We start from the raw sequence: 17,533 nt of genomic DNA, 5'->3' as shown, positions 1-17,533 counted from the left end.
AAAAAGGGGTTGGCATTTATAAGCTTTTGTTTCAGCCTACTCCTTTTGGACTTGGGATCAGATATTTGAATACAAATGTAAATAATGGAAAGTTATATTTTGATTGATGTAAGAAATGCACTGTTATGATTCATATATTTGCCCAAATAAAGGGAAAAAAATAAAAATAAAATAAACCAACATTATTTGCTTCTTTCAGTTTTTTTCCTGATTACGGACTCGCCACAGCAGATCCTTTTGATCCGCATACTAATTTAACCAACAATGTTACAACATGTCACCACTTCCTCTCACGTGCATCAGTAAGTCTATTAGAGGAACGAGGCAATCAGCTACGTGTTGCCACACGCACGAATATTACATTGCTCTGCCAGTCTTTACACTAATGACACGTGACAATGACATAATATTTGCAAAAAAAAAAAGAAAATTATTAATTAATTATTTAATTAAAGTGATATTGAATAATTTCTCACGGCACACCTGACGATTTCTCACGGCACACTTGTGTGCCGCGGCACAGTTGTTGAAAATCACTGCACTAAGGGATACTCATTCATTCTGCCATGGCGGTCTATGAAGACACAATACTAACATCTCTGTCACTGTCTAAATACGTATTGATCTAACCATATGTTGACTTTATGTGTGTGCATAAACCTGCCTTCTCTCTCTCTCTCTCTCACAGGTGGGTCCAGATTGCCTGTCCTCGCCTGTCCATCGATTGGGGCTCAGCCTTCTCCAAACCCCTGCTGTCTCCCTATGAGGTAAATGACCCACTCACTCTGGATGCCCACTTGTTAGAGATGCCTGCCAACATCCCTCTTTAACAACTATAAACAACCTTTAAAGAAACAATTGCCCTGTTCCGGTGGCAGTGCGCCAAAAAAAAGGAGAGCGAAGACAAAAATATTGTTTAGAAAAGTTAAAAGGGGGAAGAGAGGGTAAGTGCTCATTTGCATAATCTTAAGGTTCAAGGAGAAGCTGTGGGTGGGATGGTGAGATTATAAAAGGGATAAATGTAACTTTTATTGTATGTTCTTAGTGTGTTCTGTGTACATTGTGACTGACTTAAGTGTCCATTTACGTAAGATTTCCACTAAACTTCCACTAAAACCCGACTTCCAATGCCTCATAGGAACAGAACTCATTTGTAGAGAATTTGTTCCCAAGGCCTTGCAGCAATATGAGCAGCAGAGCAGCTCCCCCTGCTGGCCTAGCGGGTGCAGTGACAAACAAAATCAAAACAGGGAGGGTTGTGATGGGTTTGGGTTATTTTGTGTCTGCCTGGTAATGTGAGCTATTAATTCTTTCAGACACCCTTGTGAAATAACTGTGAGGGGAAATCGCCGTCTTGAATATGAAGTGGTTGTTGTTTTCTTCTGATTACACAGCGCTGTTTTTTTTTTCTCTTCAACCTACTTTGCTTTCCCTCAAGCCATTTTGTGAACAACGGCATTCAAATCATTTGAAGCTGCACTTGTGTTAGGATTTAATCCCCATCCTGTCCCTCGCCAGCGAGTGTTTTTTAAATGTGGTGGCATTTAGAGTGAAGACGATGATGATGATGTTGGTGGGGTGGGGAAAGGAGCCAGGAGGGCAGTGTGAGTGGAGAGAAGAGGGGTTGGGTGGGGGCATTTATTTTCAGGATCTCTCATGTTATATTTATAGTCAATAAGACACACTCTGCTCTCTTGTCGGAGCAGGGATTAGCAGAAGAAGCTAGCATCCGTGGAGGCGGGCAGGGAGAGCATTCAGAGGCGGGGTGCTGAAATAAGGGCAGAGAAGAAGAGTGTAGACGAGAGCAAGGAGGGAAAAGATGAGTAGCAGATGGCAAAACAGTCATTCCTACAGTTGGTTGGTGTCACTCAGTTTTTTCATTTTTAATAAACTCCAAAATTGGTCCTTACGAGGGGCCTTTGTTGACATAGGGCTGTCAAAAAGAACTTGAACGGCGGTAACTCAATCATTTAATCAATTATGTTATAAATAGGGCTGCACGGCAGATGAGTGGTTAGCGCACAGACATCACAGCTAGGAGACCAGGGTTCAATTCCACCCTCGGCCATCTCTGTGTGGAGTTTGCATGTTCTCCCCGTGCATGCGTGGGTTTTCTCCGGGTACTCCGGTTTCCTCCCACATTCCAAAAACATGCTAGGTTAATTAGCGACTCCAAATTGTCCATAGGTATGAATGTGAGTGTGAATGGTTGTTTGTCTATATGTGCCCTGTGATTGGCTGGCCACCAGTCCAGGGTGTCCCCCACCTCTTGCCCGAAGACAGCTGGGATAGGCTCCAGGATACCCCGCGACCCTCGTGAGGATAAGCGGTAGAAAATAAATTAATGAATGAATGTTGAAAATATTAACATTAATACATACAAATACAAATTGTTTCCTGTCAGTTAACCTTGTGGTAATGATAGACAAAATGAGACACAAATGGTGATTAATCATGACTAATTAATTTTAAAGTTGTAATTAATTTGATTAAAAATTTTAATTTTTTTTAGATATATGTAATAATTGTTAATATATTTTTTTACAGTGAAAATTCATTATCCACTCACTGGTGGCGGTACCTATATGTGTAGCTGGTTGTGTGGTCGGCCTCTCTGACCACCATCAAACATTCATTCATTCATTTTCTACCGCTTATCCTCACAAGGGTCGTGGGGGTGCTGGAGCCTATCCCAGCTGTCGAGATGCGGGGTACACCCTGGACTGGTGGCCAGCCAACCACAGGCCACATATGGACAAACAACCATTCACACTCACATTCATACCTATGGACAATTTGGAGTCGCCAATTAACCTAGCATGTTTTTGGAAAGTGGGAGGAAAACGGAGTACCCGGGGAAAAAAAAACCCACACATGCACAGGGAGAACATGCAAACTCCACACAGAGATGGCCGAGTGTGGAATTGAACTTGGGTGTCCTAGCTGTGTGCGCTAACCACTTATCCTGCTATGCAGCCACCACCACCAAACATTGATTGACATTTCTATACCAGTGTGGGCAGAACAAATCTGCACTGAATTCTACACCTTATATTACCACTGTCTTATGACAATCCATGCATGTATCATAAAACTATTCAGATTCATGCAAGGTAACAAAAAAAATTGGTTGTCATCTTGACCATATTAGCTACTCTTGACAAAAAAAGTCAATAAACGAGTTGTTTTGGCAGCCAATGGCAAGACCTGTTTGTTATAAGCATGATGTCACAAACTTTTATGGATTGTTTAGCAGTGTACTATTAATGGCAAACCGGAGAACACAGAGTATGTCATTATGGTTTTCCATTATGGTTTTTTTTTTTTCGACATGTCAGCATTTGGTCATGGTCAGCTTTTAAACACTGACGAAATCTACATCATTATCCTGATTTGTATCACTTGTTTGTAACCCTCAAAGTTTTATGGTTATTAGTTTAGGCGTTATATAACCCCGATCATCAACAACCAGAAAATTGGAATGAAATCAGTTAAAAGCTACTTCTCTCCTCCTCCTCTTCTTCTTTTTAGTTGTCCTCCTCTCATCCAGCAGCTGTTGTGCTGCTGCAGCAGCTGCACACACTTCCACCTGTTATCTAAAGCTCCATATCTTCACACCTGTCTCGTCTGTATTGTCAGTCTGCTGTCCTTTTCCAGCTCGCTGTGTACCTGCACTATTCATGAAAAACTTTAATTCACTTCACTGCTGTAAATAAACATAATAAACATAATTCTCCTTGGTAAAAATCACATTTTTTTTAATGTTATCAAGTCTCTCACGTTCCATCCCCTCAGGCAGCAGTGGCTCTCCAGGAGAGCGAATGGAAGGAGGTCTACCCCATGGACTTTTACTCCAGTCAGAGCCTGGGGCCTTGGACCCCCAACCACCCGAACAACCAACCTGTGCGGGCTTCTCGCACACAAGCTCAGGTGAGAAAAATCAGAAGAGCTGTTTGTTGTGTAGGACGAGCTACATGTCACTACACTGACACCTAGTGTTGACTAGACAATACATGAACTTGGCTTTGACCTTGAAATTTACTTTTCATTTTTCACAATAACTCCATTTCCTTCACAAAGCTTCACATGATTTATTCTTTTGGATTTGTTCTGCAGAAACCAAGCTCCCAGCCCAAGCAGACGTGTACCCCGACGCAGTGCGCTCCCTGTGGCTGCCAAGGGGAATGACAACAATAATGCTTTATATTTCCTCTCTAGGCTGATTGGAGGACAGTGGGTAGTTTTAGTGCCGGCAGAAAAAAAAAAACCACACACACTTGTCATAAGGTATCCCTTATTGCTTGCAGAAAATACATCAAACATTGCTCTGCCTCACTTTTTGTTCCTGCATATATTCCAGAGCACACAGAGCTCCCAATGTAGAGCTCATGCATGTTTATGAATGCATGAAGCACATCTCTCCTTCTACCTCTGCTGCTCCTCCTGTAATGGAGACACATCTTTTGGGATTGCGAGACTCAGAGACAATGACCGAGAGTCAGATTATGTGGGCGACTTAGCCGGAATAGAATGTAACCTCTTTGACCTTGAATTAAAAGGCTGTATGTTGCAGCCATGTTTGTTCGCACTATGCTTCACACACAACCCACAACCCACACTTTATGGGATGAAGCACCTTATTTATTTACATTCTGCCAAATGATTATGCACAATAATACTGTATATTTGTATTATGTCCGATTGCCTCACAATAAATAAAAAAAAAAAAAAATTATTGTTTGATTTGTGCACCAAATGCAAGGCTAGCGAGGGAGGATGCCATGTGAGTCACGACTGCTCTGTCCTCATTATTTATTGATGGTTGATTCTGTCAATAAATAAATATATAAACACATATTTTGCTGCAGCAGAAGAAAGCCGACTGACAGGAGTCTTGACGAGCCGTCCTCCCTGCACACAACCTGAGAACTTGTGAGCTTTGCACATTTTTCTCTCTAGTGGGCGGGGCTTTAGTGTTGATGCTGAAAGGTTCCCTCTAGTTTTCCTGGTGTCTCCTTGGCAACAGGGGCGCCGCAGACGTCCATCTCCTTGCCATGTGTCTCACGTCTAGGCTACAGGTGTAGGAATAAGAATACATTAATAATGTTCTTTGTTTTGATTTCTGCATCAGGGGGGCAGCTTCCCTTCCCAAAGCGAGACAACTTTTAATTTCATAGCTGGAGGACTTGTTGAGCTTTAAATAATACAAACTCATGAGAAGATCAGACAGGGATTTTTCCTTTTAAGATGACTAAACGTCAAAATCAAACATTATTACTTTTGATACCGAATACAAAAGGAACAGTACAAATATGCATAAAAGTCAGATGCTTAACTTTTGTTTGTGAGTTTCTTTGTCTGCAGCACTTTCTAGACTGAGGAGGACGGGGGACGTGTTTGTCGTCTGGACCACTCAGCTGCCGAAACTAAGATTTGCAGAGCATGGTGGTCACAAAAACTGCATCAAAAGGGACTTGAAGGTGATGAAGATCACCTTCTTCATTAGGATTATTAAATCCTACCCCTCCATCTGGTACTTTTACAATCAGTAACTGTTACATTTGTTCACTTCCTGCTTTCCTAATATAGTTTAAGTTGTTTTGGGGTTTTTTTTTCCCGTACCGGGGACCATAGTAAGTGTCAATATAGTGATGTATACTGTATATATAGCACATCATGACTGGTTCAAGACTCTTCATCCTTGTATTTAGCAAACATCAACTGCTTGTATTGTTTCTTGAATTGGCTCATCGTTGTGCATTGTTTGAGTTCCTTACTCAATCCATTCCATAGTTTGATTCCACATACTGAAATGCTATGGCTTTTTAACGTAGTCCTAGCATATAAGTGTTTCAAATGTAGTTCTTCCCTGAGATCATATTTCTCCTCTCTTGTAGAGAAGTATTGGATGACATTTTTAGGTAATTGGTTATTTTTAGCCTTATGTTTGAAGATTATATCAGCAAGTTTTAAGTATTTTTGATTTTAGAAATGAGCATGTTCTCTGTAGGCGGTATTATGAATTATCCTTACTGACCTTTTTTTTCCAGGACATTTAGCAAGTGTTATGTCTTTAGTATCATTGGCTATGACTAATGTTGAAAATAATTGACTGTGTAAAAAGAGAGAGCACAAGTTCAGTAAAATCAGCACCACTTGAGCCAGGGGGCTGCATACTGTGGTTGTCAAAAGCTTCTTTTTTTTTTGTTTGAAAGGCTAAAAAATGCTACAAAATTATTTTTACATTTTTTTGTTTTGCTCTTATTTTTCCCCTTTATTGTGTTTTTTTTTTTTTTGTCTAATTTAATTTAGAAAAACATGCCACCGTCCGTTACAAAACAAGCTGCAGGCTGTAAATTGCCCCCAGGCCACACCCTTGACTTAAACTAATAATACACACACGAGATCACCAAAATACATTATCAACAAAACAGCAAAATTGCAGGAAATTTGGATGCTGCTGTAAATTCCATGTGTTCAGCTTGCGTCACGATGTGTGACCACTAGGTGTCACTGTTGTAATATCTCATTTATACTTACTGTGAGGCGACAGTCACACCTTTCTCTCATTATGCCGTCAAGCATAATATTCTAGTGTAGACCAAGGAACAAGCACCGTGTGTATTTTCGTGACGTTTAACTACTGCAATTGTGTGTTTGATCTATGATAATATAAAACTAAGCATTATTATTATCTTCGAAATGGCAAGTTTGTGATTCAACTTCTATTGGATTTCATTTGCAGGAGCTGCATGTGACTGAGGCCTGAGGCAGTAATATAGTGGCATGCATAGAAAACCTAGCCATCAAAGATATTTATTTTTTCCCCTCACTGGTTTATCTAGATTATATTATCAATGTCATTTACATAAAACATACTGCATGGTGTACTGTATGTGGAGGAGAGTGAGAGAAGTGAGGTAGGCGAATGAATGTATGGATGCTTAGAACACTTATAACATGAAGTGCATACACGTGAGTACAGTTTTTCAAAAAAAAAAGTGTCAGTCTACAGAAAAACACATTCAACTGCCGGCATGGACAATTTGGCCAATCAGAATCCGGAAATAACAACCACAGCTTACCTCCTTTTGTCAATATAGTTATAAATTAGCTGTACAGTGATGTTTACAAGGCTATGTTTGCATGTAAACAAGAGGGCAAAACGTATCACTATAAGCTCACTTGCCCCATCCTTGAGGCCGCTGTCCGCCTGACTACAAAAATATCCCCTAATTTGACAGTAATATGTATTTAAAAAGAGCAAGAGACATATTGATGCATGCTTTGAATGGGCAAAACACAAGCATCATCTTGTGGACAACTTGAAAACCACCACATCAAATTGAAATCTCAATATAAATGATTCCATTATGTGAAGAGATTTTCTTTTTATTGTGTTTTCAATGTGATATTTTTTTGTTATTAGGAATAAATGTATTGTTTTTGTGTGACGTTGCCATTTTTGGCAAATAAAAAAAAACACAGATGATGATTCTAAAATATATATATAATATCTTCTTGCAAATTGATTACAGAAATAAAAAAATATATATATTTGCATGTTTATTAAATTTATTTTTTAATGTCTTGAATTCCACATTGATAATATGCTAAACCCACAACTCTGATCATTAGCATTACCATGTTAGTGTTCTAGACGACAATTAGAAATACTTAGTAATTACTTATTATTACTACTGTCACTTGAAGTTGTTAGGAGGCCAAGTGCTGTGTGTAAATGTTTATATAACAGTCATTCCCAATGCTACTTGGGTTTAGCCTGGTTCATGACAGGGCAATTAGCAGCCTCATTGCTGCAGAGCCACAGGGGGAAAACCAATAAATAATGGTGTGTGTGTGTGTGTGTGTGTGTGTGTGTGTGTGTGTGTGTCGTGAAGGAGGCTTGAAAAAGTATTGAGTGCAAAACAAATAAGTGGTGTAAAAGAGATGACTAATTCTGCGTGGGCGCCCAGCATGTCCATGATGCTGGACCGAGACGTCCACACACACACTGCACCGGCACCGGGCCACTATACATTACACCCCCCCTAACAGCCCACTCAGGCCTACCCACTGTCCCTAATTTCCCTCTCTGCGACCTGCTTGGATAGTTGAAAAATATTACTATTACACTTAATAACATAAACATAATAATAGCTCATACATTTCGTTATTTATCCCCTCCCATAGAACAGGAAGCTATGTGTGTGTATGTTATTGTCATCTGAGAACGTGTACTTTATGATTGTCAATGAGCCACAGTGGCTTTTTATTGATAATGCTGATTTAGAAGAACTTTCATTAGGTCGCTGAGTCATTGTTAAAAAGGCTGAGGGGGGGAAACAAACAACAGTTAGAGCGAGGAGGAAATGTGACTCATTGGTGAGTAATGGATGCTTTGCCTCTGCCCACAATGCACTGCAAGTGTAATGCTGGAGGATAGAAACGTATGCGTCATAGCACCAAATCTGGTTTCTTATATAGCGTACTTTACGTCATGTACGTAGAATTAGGAGTCAATACAAGAGCTGCATCAAATATTTAGACAATTGTGCTTGTCTGTTAAATATTATTGATGTTAGAACTGCATTGCATCATACTGAAAGCTGTTTCTAACTTTATTATATTTGCGCAAAATATGAAAACAACTCTCAGTAATGAGGCCAAACAAACTAATGACATCCACTCCTAATACAGAAAATATACTGAATTTGTAGTAGTCTGTAGTAGTGTGAAATTTTCAGAGGTGCAAAATGTATTTCAGGCTTTTGCAACATTTTCTAATTACGTTTCTTCTTCCTGTCATGATAGGCTTCTGCCACCTAGTGCCTGTTTATATGGCATTAAAATTGCTCTCAAGGCTAATCCATTCATGTGGAGTTGCATCATCACCTCCTTTAGCCTCTCTTAAACATTCATTCATTCATTCATTCATTTTCTACTGCTGACCCTCACAAGTATCCTCACCAGTAGCACTCATGCAGCCCCAGACCATGATGCTACAACCACCAGGCTTGACTGCAGGTAAGAGATAATTACTGGTAATTTACTGTAATTACAGTAAATGTGCAAGACCATGTTCACATGCCTTCAGTGACACGTAAATCTGAGTGTCTGCATCGTTGGTAGCTGTGTATTAGCTAGCCTAAAGGGAGCATGTACAGATTGAACAATAGTGGCACCGGGATTGACCCTTGGGGAACACCTTCTGTCCTCCAGATAGGACTTAAACCATTTTAGAGCAGTACCAGAGATTCCCACCCAGTTTTTTGACCTCTGTAATGTATGTCAAACGCAGTGCAGAAGTAAAAGTGATACTTTGTCTGTATCTGTGTACCTTGATCAGTGCTGTGGTGGGGCCTAAAGCCTGATTGGAAAGCATCAAACACGTTATTAGAGAGAAGAAAGTTCGTAAACTGTTGATAGACTTTTCTACCGCTTGTCCTCACGGGGGTGCTGGAGCCTATCCCAGCTGTTTTGGGGCAAGAGGCGGGGTACACCCTGGACTGGTCGCCAGCCAATCACAGGGCACATATAGACAAACAACCATTCACACTCACATTCATACCTATGGACAATTTGGAGTCGCCAATTAACCTAGCATGTTTTTGGAATGTGGGAGCAAACCGGAGTACCCGGAGAAAACCCACGCATGCACGGGGAGAACATGAAAACTCCACACAGAGATGGCCGAGGGTGGAATTGAACCCTGGTCTCCTAGCTGTGAGGTCTGTGTGCTACTTAACCGCCGGGCAGCCCTCTCTTAAACATGTATACCGTTAATACGTTTTTGGGATTGGGTGTTATAATAATGTATAATTCCATCTTTGGTATTGAATAAGTTGAATAAGTTTGTATTTTTGCTCTCAGAACTTGTATTGAGTTGAGGACTCCTACAGAAAGCTTTGTAGATCTTCCAGAATCTGCACCTATTCCAGCTGTATTTCTTTGGATTTCATGCTTCCCACAGAAACTGTCTGATTTAAGTTCTTCTGCCTCCAGGTACGCCCACTCTGCGGTTAGTCACAGTCTGAAGTGATAGGTAGGACTTTCGGCGTTGTGCCGCTAGCTGTCGAATACAACTTTTTAGGAGTTGATAATAAACAGTGATTTATCTTTTTAAAATGTCCGCTTTTAACATACAGTCATATGTGTTGGATCCCGAATTCGACCCGGAAATAGAGACTGGACGGTCCCAAGTTTCTCAAGAACAGAGGTTTTCTTCAAGACGTCTCTCAATGGTAAGTAGCTTTAGCATTTACTTTACTGTCTGCTATAGCTGTCACCTTACTGCTTGTCCTTTGTCCCTGAACAAGACGGAAAACAGTACAGTCGACAAACAAGAAACTAAAAACGATAGATACGACTAAAACACGACAGATATCTCCTTTGCATGCTAAGTTTTTAACCGAACAAATCTGAACAAACCTCTGTTAACAGGCAAGATAAAATGAATGCACTACTGCTCTTCACAGCAATCTTTTATCGGCTTTGATTCGCCCACGTCGATGTCATGGCTGAGCACGTGCGTCTGAGAGGATACATTAGCCAACAGTGAGCCTTCCCAACAAGCTTCCACTGTGACAATGTAGTCCGCACTTCCCAAGGCCATTTAAGTGTCCGATCTGTGCAACACGCTCAAATAGTGTGAAATATTTATCAACATCCTTCTCGTTGAATGGAGGTAATGGTAATGGTTTAATTTCATTTGAACATGCATCAGATTACAATTGAATGCATCACATAATCAGTTCACAGTTCCACATGTCCAAAAGGAGTAGGAAGAAGCAAAGCTTATTAAATCCTACCCCTCCATCTGGTACTTTTACAATCAGTAACTGTTACATTTGTTCACTTCCTGCTTTCCTAATATAGTTTAAGGTTTTTTTTGTTTTGTTTTGTTTTGTTTTGTTTTTTTTAATTTTTTGTCACGTACCAAAGTACAAGGTGATATGACCATCCAATGACATAATGGGTACCATAGTAACTGTCAATATAGTGATATATATAGCACATCATGACTGGTTCAAGACTCTTCATCCTTGTATTTAGCAAACATCAACTGCTTGTATTGTTTCTTCAATTGGCTCATCGTTGTGCATTGTTTGACTTCCTTACTCAATCCATTCCATAGTTTGATTCCACATACTGAAATGCACGTTTTTACTTGCATCAAAGTCAGTGGACTTGAAATGAGAACCAACCCTGAGTTTTTTTTTTGTTTTTTTTTTTTGCAGAAGGCCTTTAAAAACAATACACGGCTTCTGTGATGTAGAGCTGGGGGCCCCAACCAAATCCAAATAAGTCTGGATATGAAGATGGCGAGTGAGTCAATATTTTGGCTGTCAGATGGTAATGAGTTCCAGAGTCTGGCAGCAGGACCGGCTGAAAGCTCTGCCCCCCTACGGTGCTGAGGCAGGCATGGAGGAGGCCATGTCCAGGAGGTCAGTCAGGTACGGAGCGCTGAGGTTGTGTGTGGCCTTCAAGGTGTGTAAGAGGAGTTTGTACTCTATTCTCTGTTGGACCGAGAGCCAGTAAGGATGCGGTAGGATGCGGTTGATGTGATGAAATGAGGCGGTTCTAGTTCGGGTATAGCCGAGTTTTGTACCAGTTGAGGTTCATGGCGGGACTAAAAAATGAGCTACTCATTTTGTACTCATATTTATTTTCAACAATGATTTCAGACATAGCTGCTGATGGTGATTAACCATGATTAATTAATTTCATGACGGTAATTGACAGCCATTTGCCAGCCCTAATGAAGAAGTATAATAGCAAATATCATGTGCAATAGACAACCAAGCCTATATAAGCATGTAAAGAATATATTGCTGGTAATTGTGCACGTATACACGACAGAACCATGATGTACTGTAGCTCTCAAGTTAAGTTAATACAGACTATAAAGAAATAAATGCTGCTGAGAGGCGGCCATATTGTATATTTTAATGTACATTAATGAGAAAGGATGCAAGACGATGCGTTTTTATTGATTTATTGATATAAATACAACATATTGTGCAGTGAGAAAAAACAAAAGCACTACTAGATCATCTGTCATCTTCTTCTTCTTTGACTTCCTCTTCCTGTTCCCCACCTTGTGTGTATCGTTGCCCCCTAGCGACCATGGCTGTAGACTGTTACCACTGGTGCTGTTGCTACAGTAACAATCTAATGCCACGGTCACCATGGAGACAGAGGAGAGTTAGTGAGTGAGAGAGAGCATGTGATTGGTCGCTCCCACGTCTGACGTGTGTGTGTCTGTCTGTGTGTATGGTGTCAATGGCGCCCCATTGTCGGAAAACTTCACACAAGTCGTCCCGCTGAGCTCTCGCCAGGCATCAGTAGCCATGACTGTAGACTGTTACTGTACTGGGGGGGGAGCTTTTAGCAGTAAGCAGTCTAGAGCCAAGGTGTTGATGCGCTGACCACAAGGAAGGACCCGATGAATTGCACTGCAGAGACAAAACACACTGGTGAGAACTTACAGTTAAATGTCCAACATTAGAAACACGATACACTTATAGCGCGGCTCACTTTATTATTATTATTATTTTTTTTTGTCATATTGACTAACTTCCATGCCAATAATCCATGAGTCACACACAGGATATGGACTTCCGGGGCGTGGCTTTGGCGGCTTATGCAAGCTCACCTCTTGCAACTGACGTCAACACTCTTCGTCTGATGCTTTATTTCTACAGGCCCTTGGTCTCTGTCACTTTTCAGCCATTTTAGAGACTCAACTCTTATATTATTAGTCACTGTCCATGGTGCTGAAATACAAACACTGCTGATTTTGTTCAGAAGCAAAGTACCTGTAGACTCACATTCATTCATTCATTCATTCATTCATTCATTTTCTACTGCTTATCCTCACAAGGGTCGCGGGGGTGCTGGAGCCTATCCCAGCTTTGTAGACTCACATACATAACATATAAGTATGTTCACATTCATAACGAACTACATGTCGATTAGTGCTCTTGTATCGAGTATTTCTCGTATTTTGTTTTGGTTCAGATTGAAGCGCCAAGGTAATGTTAACTGAGCATCTTGTTACAGGTGAATTCTTTGTCACACGCCTTGCTAATTGAGGTTAATGGTCAATTTTTCTTTGTTTTTTCAAGCTGCCGCACGTCTTCCGCTGCCTCTCTTTTTAATTGATTTTTGATTCAGTTTTTCTTCTGCTCCTCTTTTAGATCATTCCATGATGACAGATGGGTAGATTAATTGATGATAATGGATAAATCAATTGATTGAGTTTGACTGTATGGATGGGTTAAGAAAGAAACAAGTAATTTTGACATATGACAAATAAATGGAGGGTTATATGGATAGAAAAGGGACATAGAAGCACATGGTCATCCAGCATCATGGACCGCCTGTCATTCACAGTGGTGCTGTTGTGGGATGCTCATTGTCATTCTGCTCAATGCACTCTTCAGGAGTTACCTTGGGGAGTTTTCATCACCTCCTTCCTCCTCCTCCTCCTCCTCTTCTCGCGCTCCCCCCTTTTTTTTTTCCTGCATTGGGTTGCATATCGTGCACACGTCAGCGGCGTGCACTGTCTCTTTAAATGCTACAGCTGTTGCCTCATTGGCAGGCGTGTGCATGTGCGCAGGAATGACGCAAACTTGACTTCATCTCAAACGCGTCACGATGTCGCCTTTTTTTTTTTCTTCCCCCCCTAAAGCTGGTGGAAAAAAAGAAAGGGGGGGGTAATGATAATATGAAGGTCATGAATGTGGTTTTGGTTTGCGATGTGCGAAAATATGTCAATAAGAGGAAGTTATGCCACTTTTGTTTTGTGTGTTGAAACAATCGGCAGGAAATCTAGATCGTGCTGTCCTCTTCTGAAGGATATATACTGTACGTGTATATGTATATATTTATATATATAACCTTGATCATACACACACAGGCGCACACATCTGTGACGGCTCATGTGCGCCAAAGTGACTCACACTGCAGTAACTTCCAGCATCACTCAGCTACCGTAAATCCCGCACACAATTCGCACGCAAAACATTTTTTAAAAAACCGTTTAATTCTCTCATCCCGGCTGCATTTATCACCACGCGTGTTGTACAGTCTGAATTGAAGTGAGATTGTAAGCGAAAATATCAAAAAAGACGTACCTTTTTTGTCCATGTGTGACTTGATAGAAGGGAATCTCCATGAAAATATGAAACGGTATTAATCGCATATTTAAAAAAAAAAAATTATAATAAAATGATAAAACGTGACCCTTTCGAGTGTGTCTATCGGATGAAAAGCGAGCTTGAGGCTGTTCCGCGGTTCTGCTCTTATAGACATGCTGTAGTACTAGTGATGGAGAGGGGAGGGGACGTTCATTCATTCAGAAGCATCACCTACATCAACGACCTACGTGGGCTCCTACGTCATCGAGGAAACGAGCAAAGGGGAGGGGCAAAGGGATGGGGGCGCACGCACATAAATGGGACAAGTGGGCTTTTATTTTAACCCACGAGGCTGCGTAGGGAAAACAAGTCGATGTACTGGTTAAACTGGTTTTATACAATAAAGTCATACACTTGCTTTTGGGGTAGAGTGGCAGTAATTGAAAAAATATATTGAATTTCTGCACCAATTTCTAGTGTAATTTATGGAAATAATATTTTTTTAATGATTATAACTTCAGTTATGTTCAACATAAATGAAGTGTTTTTTGCTTCTTATACTGTAAGGTTAAAGCGTCTCGGGTAAGTAAAACTTTACAAAATATGCAGCAAAAACTTGTTTTTTTGGAAGGTTAACAAGGGAGGCCCCACTGTATTATATTCTCTGAGGGGGGGGGTGGATGTAATTTCTCATAAATAGATCTGTTAAAAAAATGTGTGAGTTTTTTTAATCTGTTATGTAATTGGGCACTGATAGATGCTCCGGTGTGTCATAGCAAAAAATATTACAATCTAATAATACACTATGATAACTCCCACTTTTTCAATACAGACCAGCAACTAACAATGTTTGCTTTACATAACATCATCTTTTAACATCACTGGCATAATTAGTACATATGCTGGTATTATAAAGGATCACCAACGTCTGACAATTTAAGATTAAATTAAAGTAAATTAAAGTAAAGTAAATTGTTAATTAAATTAATTGCCAATTAAATTAATTGTTAAACTAAATTACATTAATTGTTAATTAAACTAAATTAAATTAATTGTTAAACTAAATTAAATTAGTTGTAAACTAAATTAAATTAATTGTTAATAAAATTTAATTATTACATTTAATTCAATTCAATTTAATTAAAAAAATTTCTAGACCCAAAGTGGTCCCTGATAGTATCAAATGTTCCCTTAGCTGACTTCCATGCAGGCAGCATAAATTTAAAAAACTGTTTACATAATTTTTAAACATTATTAGAGCCATCTAGACATGAAATAACACCCCTATAGTCACCTTTACACTCATGTCACTCAATATAGTAAACATAATAAGAGTAAATAAGCCATTTTAAGACAAGAAATAAGACTCGTTCTTTTGTGTTCTTACAGATGTGTTGCCTGGGGGAGCAGAGTGAGTGGCAGACAGGAAGGGATGCTGGCGGATCAGAAAAGAGTTCCATCTTGCCATGAATTACAGCCACAACAGTACGGTGTTTTTATTTATGATTTTTAGTAGGGATTATTGTGCCTGTTGTGTGATAATTCAAATAATTCAAAGCTACAGTAGCTAGTGGCCAGTATAGAATGATACACATCCACAACATCTTTGAATGTGTCTTATGAATGCCTAATATTTTTTTAGCCATTTTTATGCTTGAAATGCTTAATGTACACCACAAACATGTAACATTAGCTTAAATACATGTTTTGACTAATAACAGGCCATATTCAACCATGATTATATATTTTTGAAGCCGAGAAATTCAAACCGCATAGTGGCAAGGAGCGTGTCATTTTATGAATATGCCATCAGAGTATTTTCTTTGTAGTGTCGTTTTAAAAAGTGACTAATACAACCCCAACACCACCCCCCCCCCCCCCAAAAAAAACGGGTCCATTCACTTCCTGATGCTGCCTCCTTTTTTTCTTTTGTCTCTCCGACCCACTCAGTCTCCGTCATCACCTCACTCACACACACACACACACACACACGTAGCATCTTCCTCCTCTCTTGACGCTTTTGCCATCTCCGAAAAATTCTCCCCACCTTTTTAGGTACACGGCACAATTTAATGACATCTAATACAATAACTGTATAAAACCTTTACAAAGATAATACTCCATTTTCATTGATATTATTATTTTAGTTTATTATTGCTGTTGTAGTTTATAGTGGTGTACATCATACTGAGTGGAAAACAAATATATACAGTACATATAATGTACTAGTATCCATGTACAGTATGAAACAATTATGTGTCAAATTGCTGTAATAACGAATGAGAAGAACAAATCCCACTAAGACTAAAGGTGATGAATCGTGACTTGTCCCCGTGTCATGCTTTTTCCTCAGCATTACTGCTAGTCGCTACAGGGATTGAAGGATAAAAGAGGGAGCGTCAGTGATGATTCACCTGTAGCGCAAGCAGGCGACAAGGTAAATATTCACAGTGTGGGAGAAAGTGATTGAGAGGCAGGCAAACACTTGTTGTCACTGACACAACGTCTCAGTTTATCATACGGTGGTCACAAAAGCTGCGGGGCAGATGTCGTCTTCTGTATTAACTATGACTGAAAGATGGCGGTCGATGCATCATTTTGCAAGACTTCTGCTCAGTGATCAGTTAAAGGTTTAACTCCAAAAGTTTTTTTTTTTTTTTTGTGGGGGTTTTGTGACCCCCTGGTGATAATGACCATAGAACAGGAAATTCATTGATTAATTCATTCTGTTTGGGCGACTGATCACCAGTCAATCACACGGGCATAATCTACACAAATGACCATTCACATGATTTAGACTGCAATTAAGCTAACAAGCATGTTTTTGCATTCGAGGAGGAAACCGGAAAATACCCAGCGAAATCCCACGCAAGCACCGGTCAGGATTCCAACACCAGAACCACCACAAGTCAACGTGATTTATAAAAGAAGAATGGACTGTCCTTATGAAGACAGCCACCCCCTGGGATAATGTCATAACCTTCCCTCTGCATGTTCTTCACGTGTCATCTCCATTAAAGGTGAGTCATTTTTTTTTTTGTTTTTTTTTTTTATCTTGGTCTGATGGTTTATTGAAAAAAAAAATCCTGTGATATCATGTTCCAAAGATATCTCGTAAGAATGATGCTCTGTTTCACAATGTCACAGTACAGTAGGTGTTGGTATTCAAGGTTCCCTCAATGAACCTCAGTTTCCCACTGCCAGCACCACTCATGCGGCCCCGACCATGCATGACTGTAGGCAAGACACAATTATCAATTAATAATAACTGTTGTAGAGTCATTTTTACTGCATAATAGAGATGTCAGATAATATTGGCTGTCTGATATTACAGTCATATACTGTACCATATTGTGGTTCGGTTATCACTCCTTCACTCTATCATGTTT

At 39.9% G+C, this 17,533-nt stretch overlaps 1 protein-coding gene and 1 long non-coding RNA gene across 4 annotated transcripts in view; both read left to right on the top strand.

Annotated features, from left to right (window-relative positions):
• The window catches only part of dph1 (diphthamide biosynthesis 1), a 69,667-nt gene extending 64,064 nt beyond the window's left edge, over positions 1 to 5,603 (top strand). For 2 of the 3 annotated variants that reach the window (XM_078792920.1, XM_078792921.1), the window contains exons 10-12: positions 689 to 767; positions 3,796 to 3,930; positions 4,117 to 5,603. In XM_078792920.1, coding sequence (XP_078649046.1) covers positions 689 to 767; positions 3,796 to 3,930; positions 4,117 to 4,188 — 286 coding nt within the window. In that variant the 3' untranslated portion in view covers positions 4,189 to 5,603. The remainder of the gene's footprint in view (positions 1 to 688; positions 768 to 3,795; positions 3,931 to 4,116) is intronic. The other variant, XM_058080438.2, reaches the window with a different exon arrangement.
• A 9,987-nt stretch (positions 5,604 to 15,590) lies between these two features.
• On the top strand, positions 15,591 to 17,121 carry LOC144899633 (uncharacterized). Its single transcript, XR_013627920.1, has 3 exons — positions 15,591 to 15,629; positions 16,498 to 16,581; positions 16,983 to 17,121. It is a non-coding gene; the product is annotated as an uncharacterized LOC144899633 (long non-coding RNA).
• The last annotated feature ends 412 nt before the right edge of the window (positions 17,122 to 17,533 follow it).

Source organism: Doryrhamphus excisus, linkage group LG8 (genome assembly GCF_037039965.1).
Source record: "Doryrhamphus excisus strain RoL-2023G ecotype Guam linkage group LG8, RoL_Dexc_Guam_v1.1, whole genome shotgun sequence".
NCBI classification, from domain to species: Eukaryota; Metazoa; Chordata; class Actinopteri; order Syngnathiformes; family Syngnathidae; genus Doryrhamphus; species Doryrhamphus excisus.
This window is presented reverse-complemented; position numbering and strand designations above follow the sequence as displayed.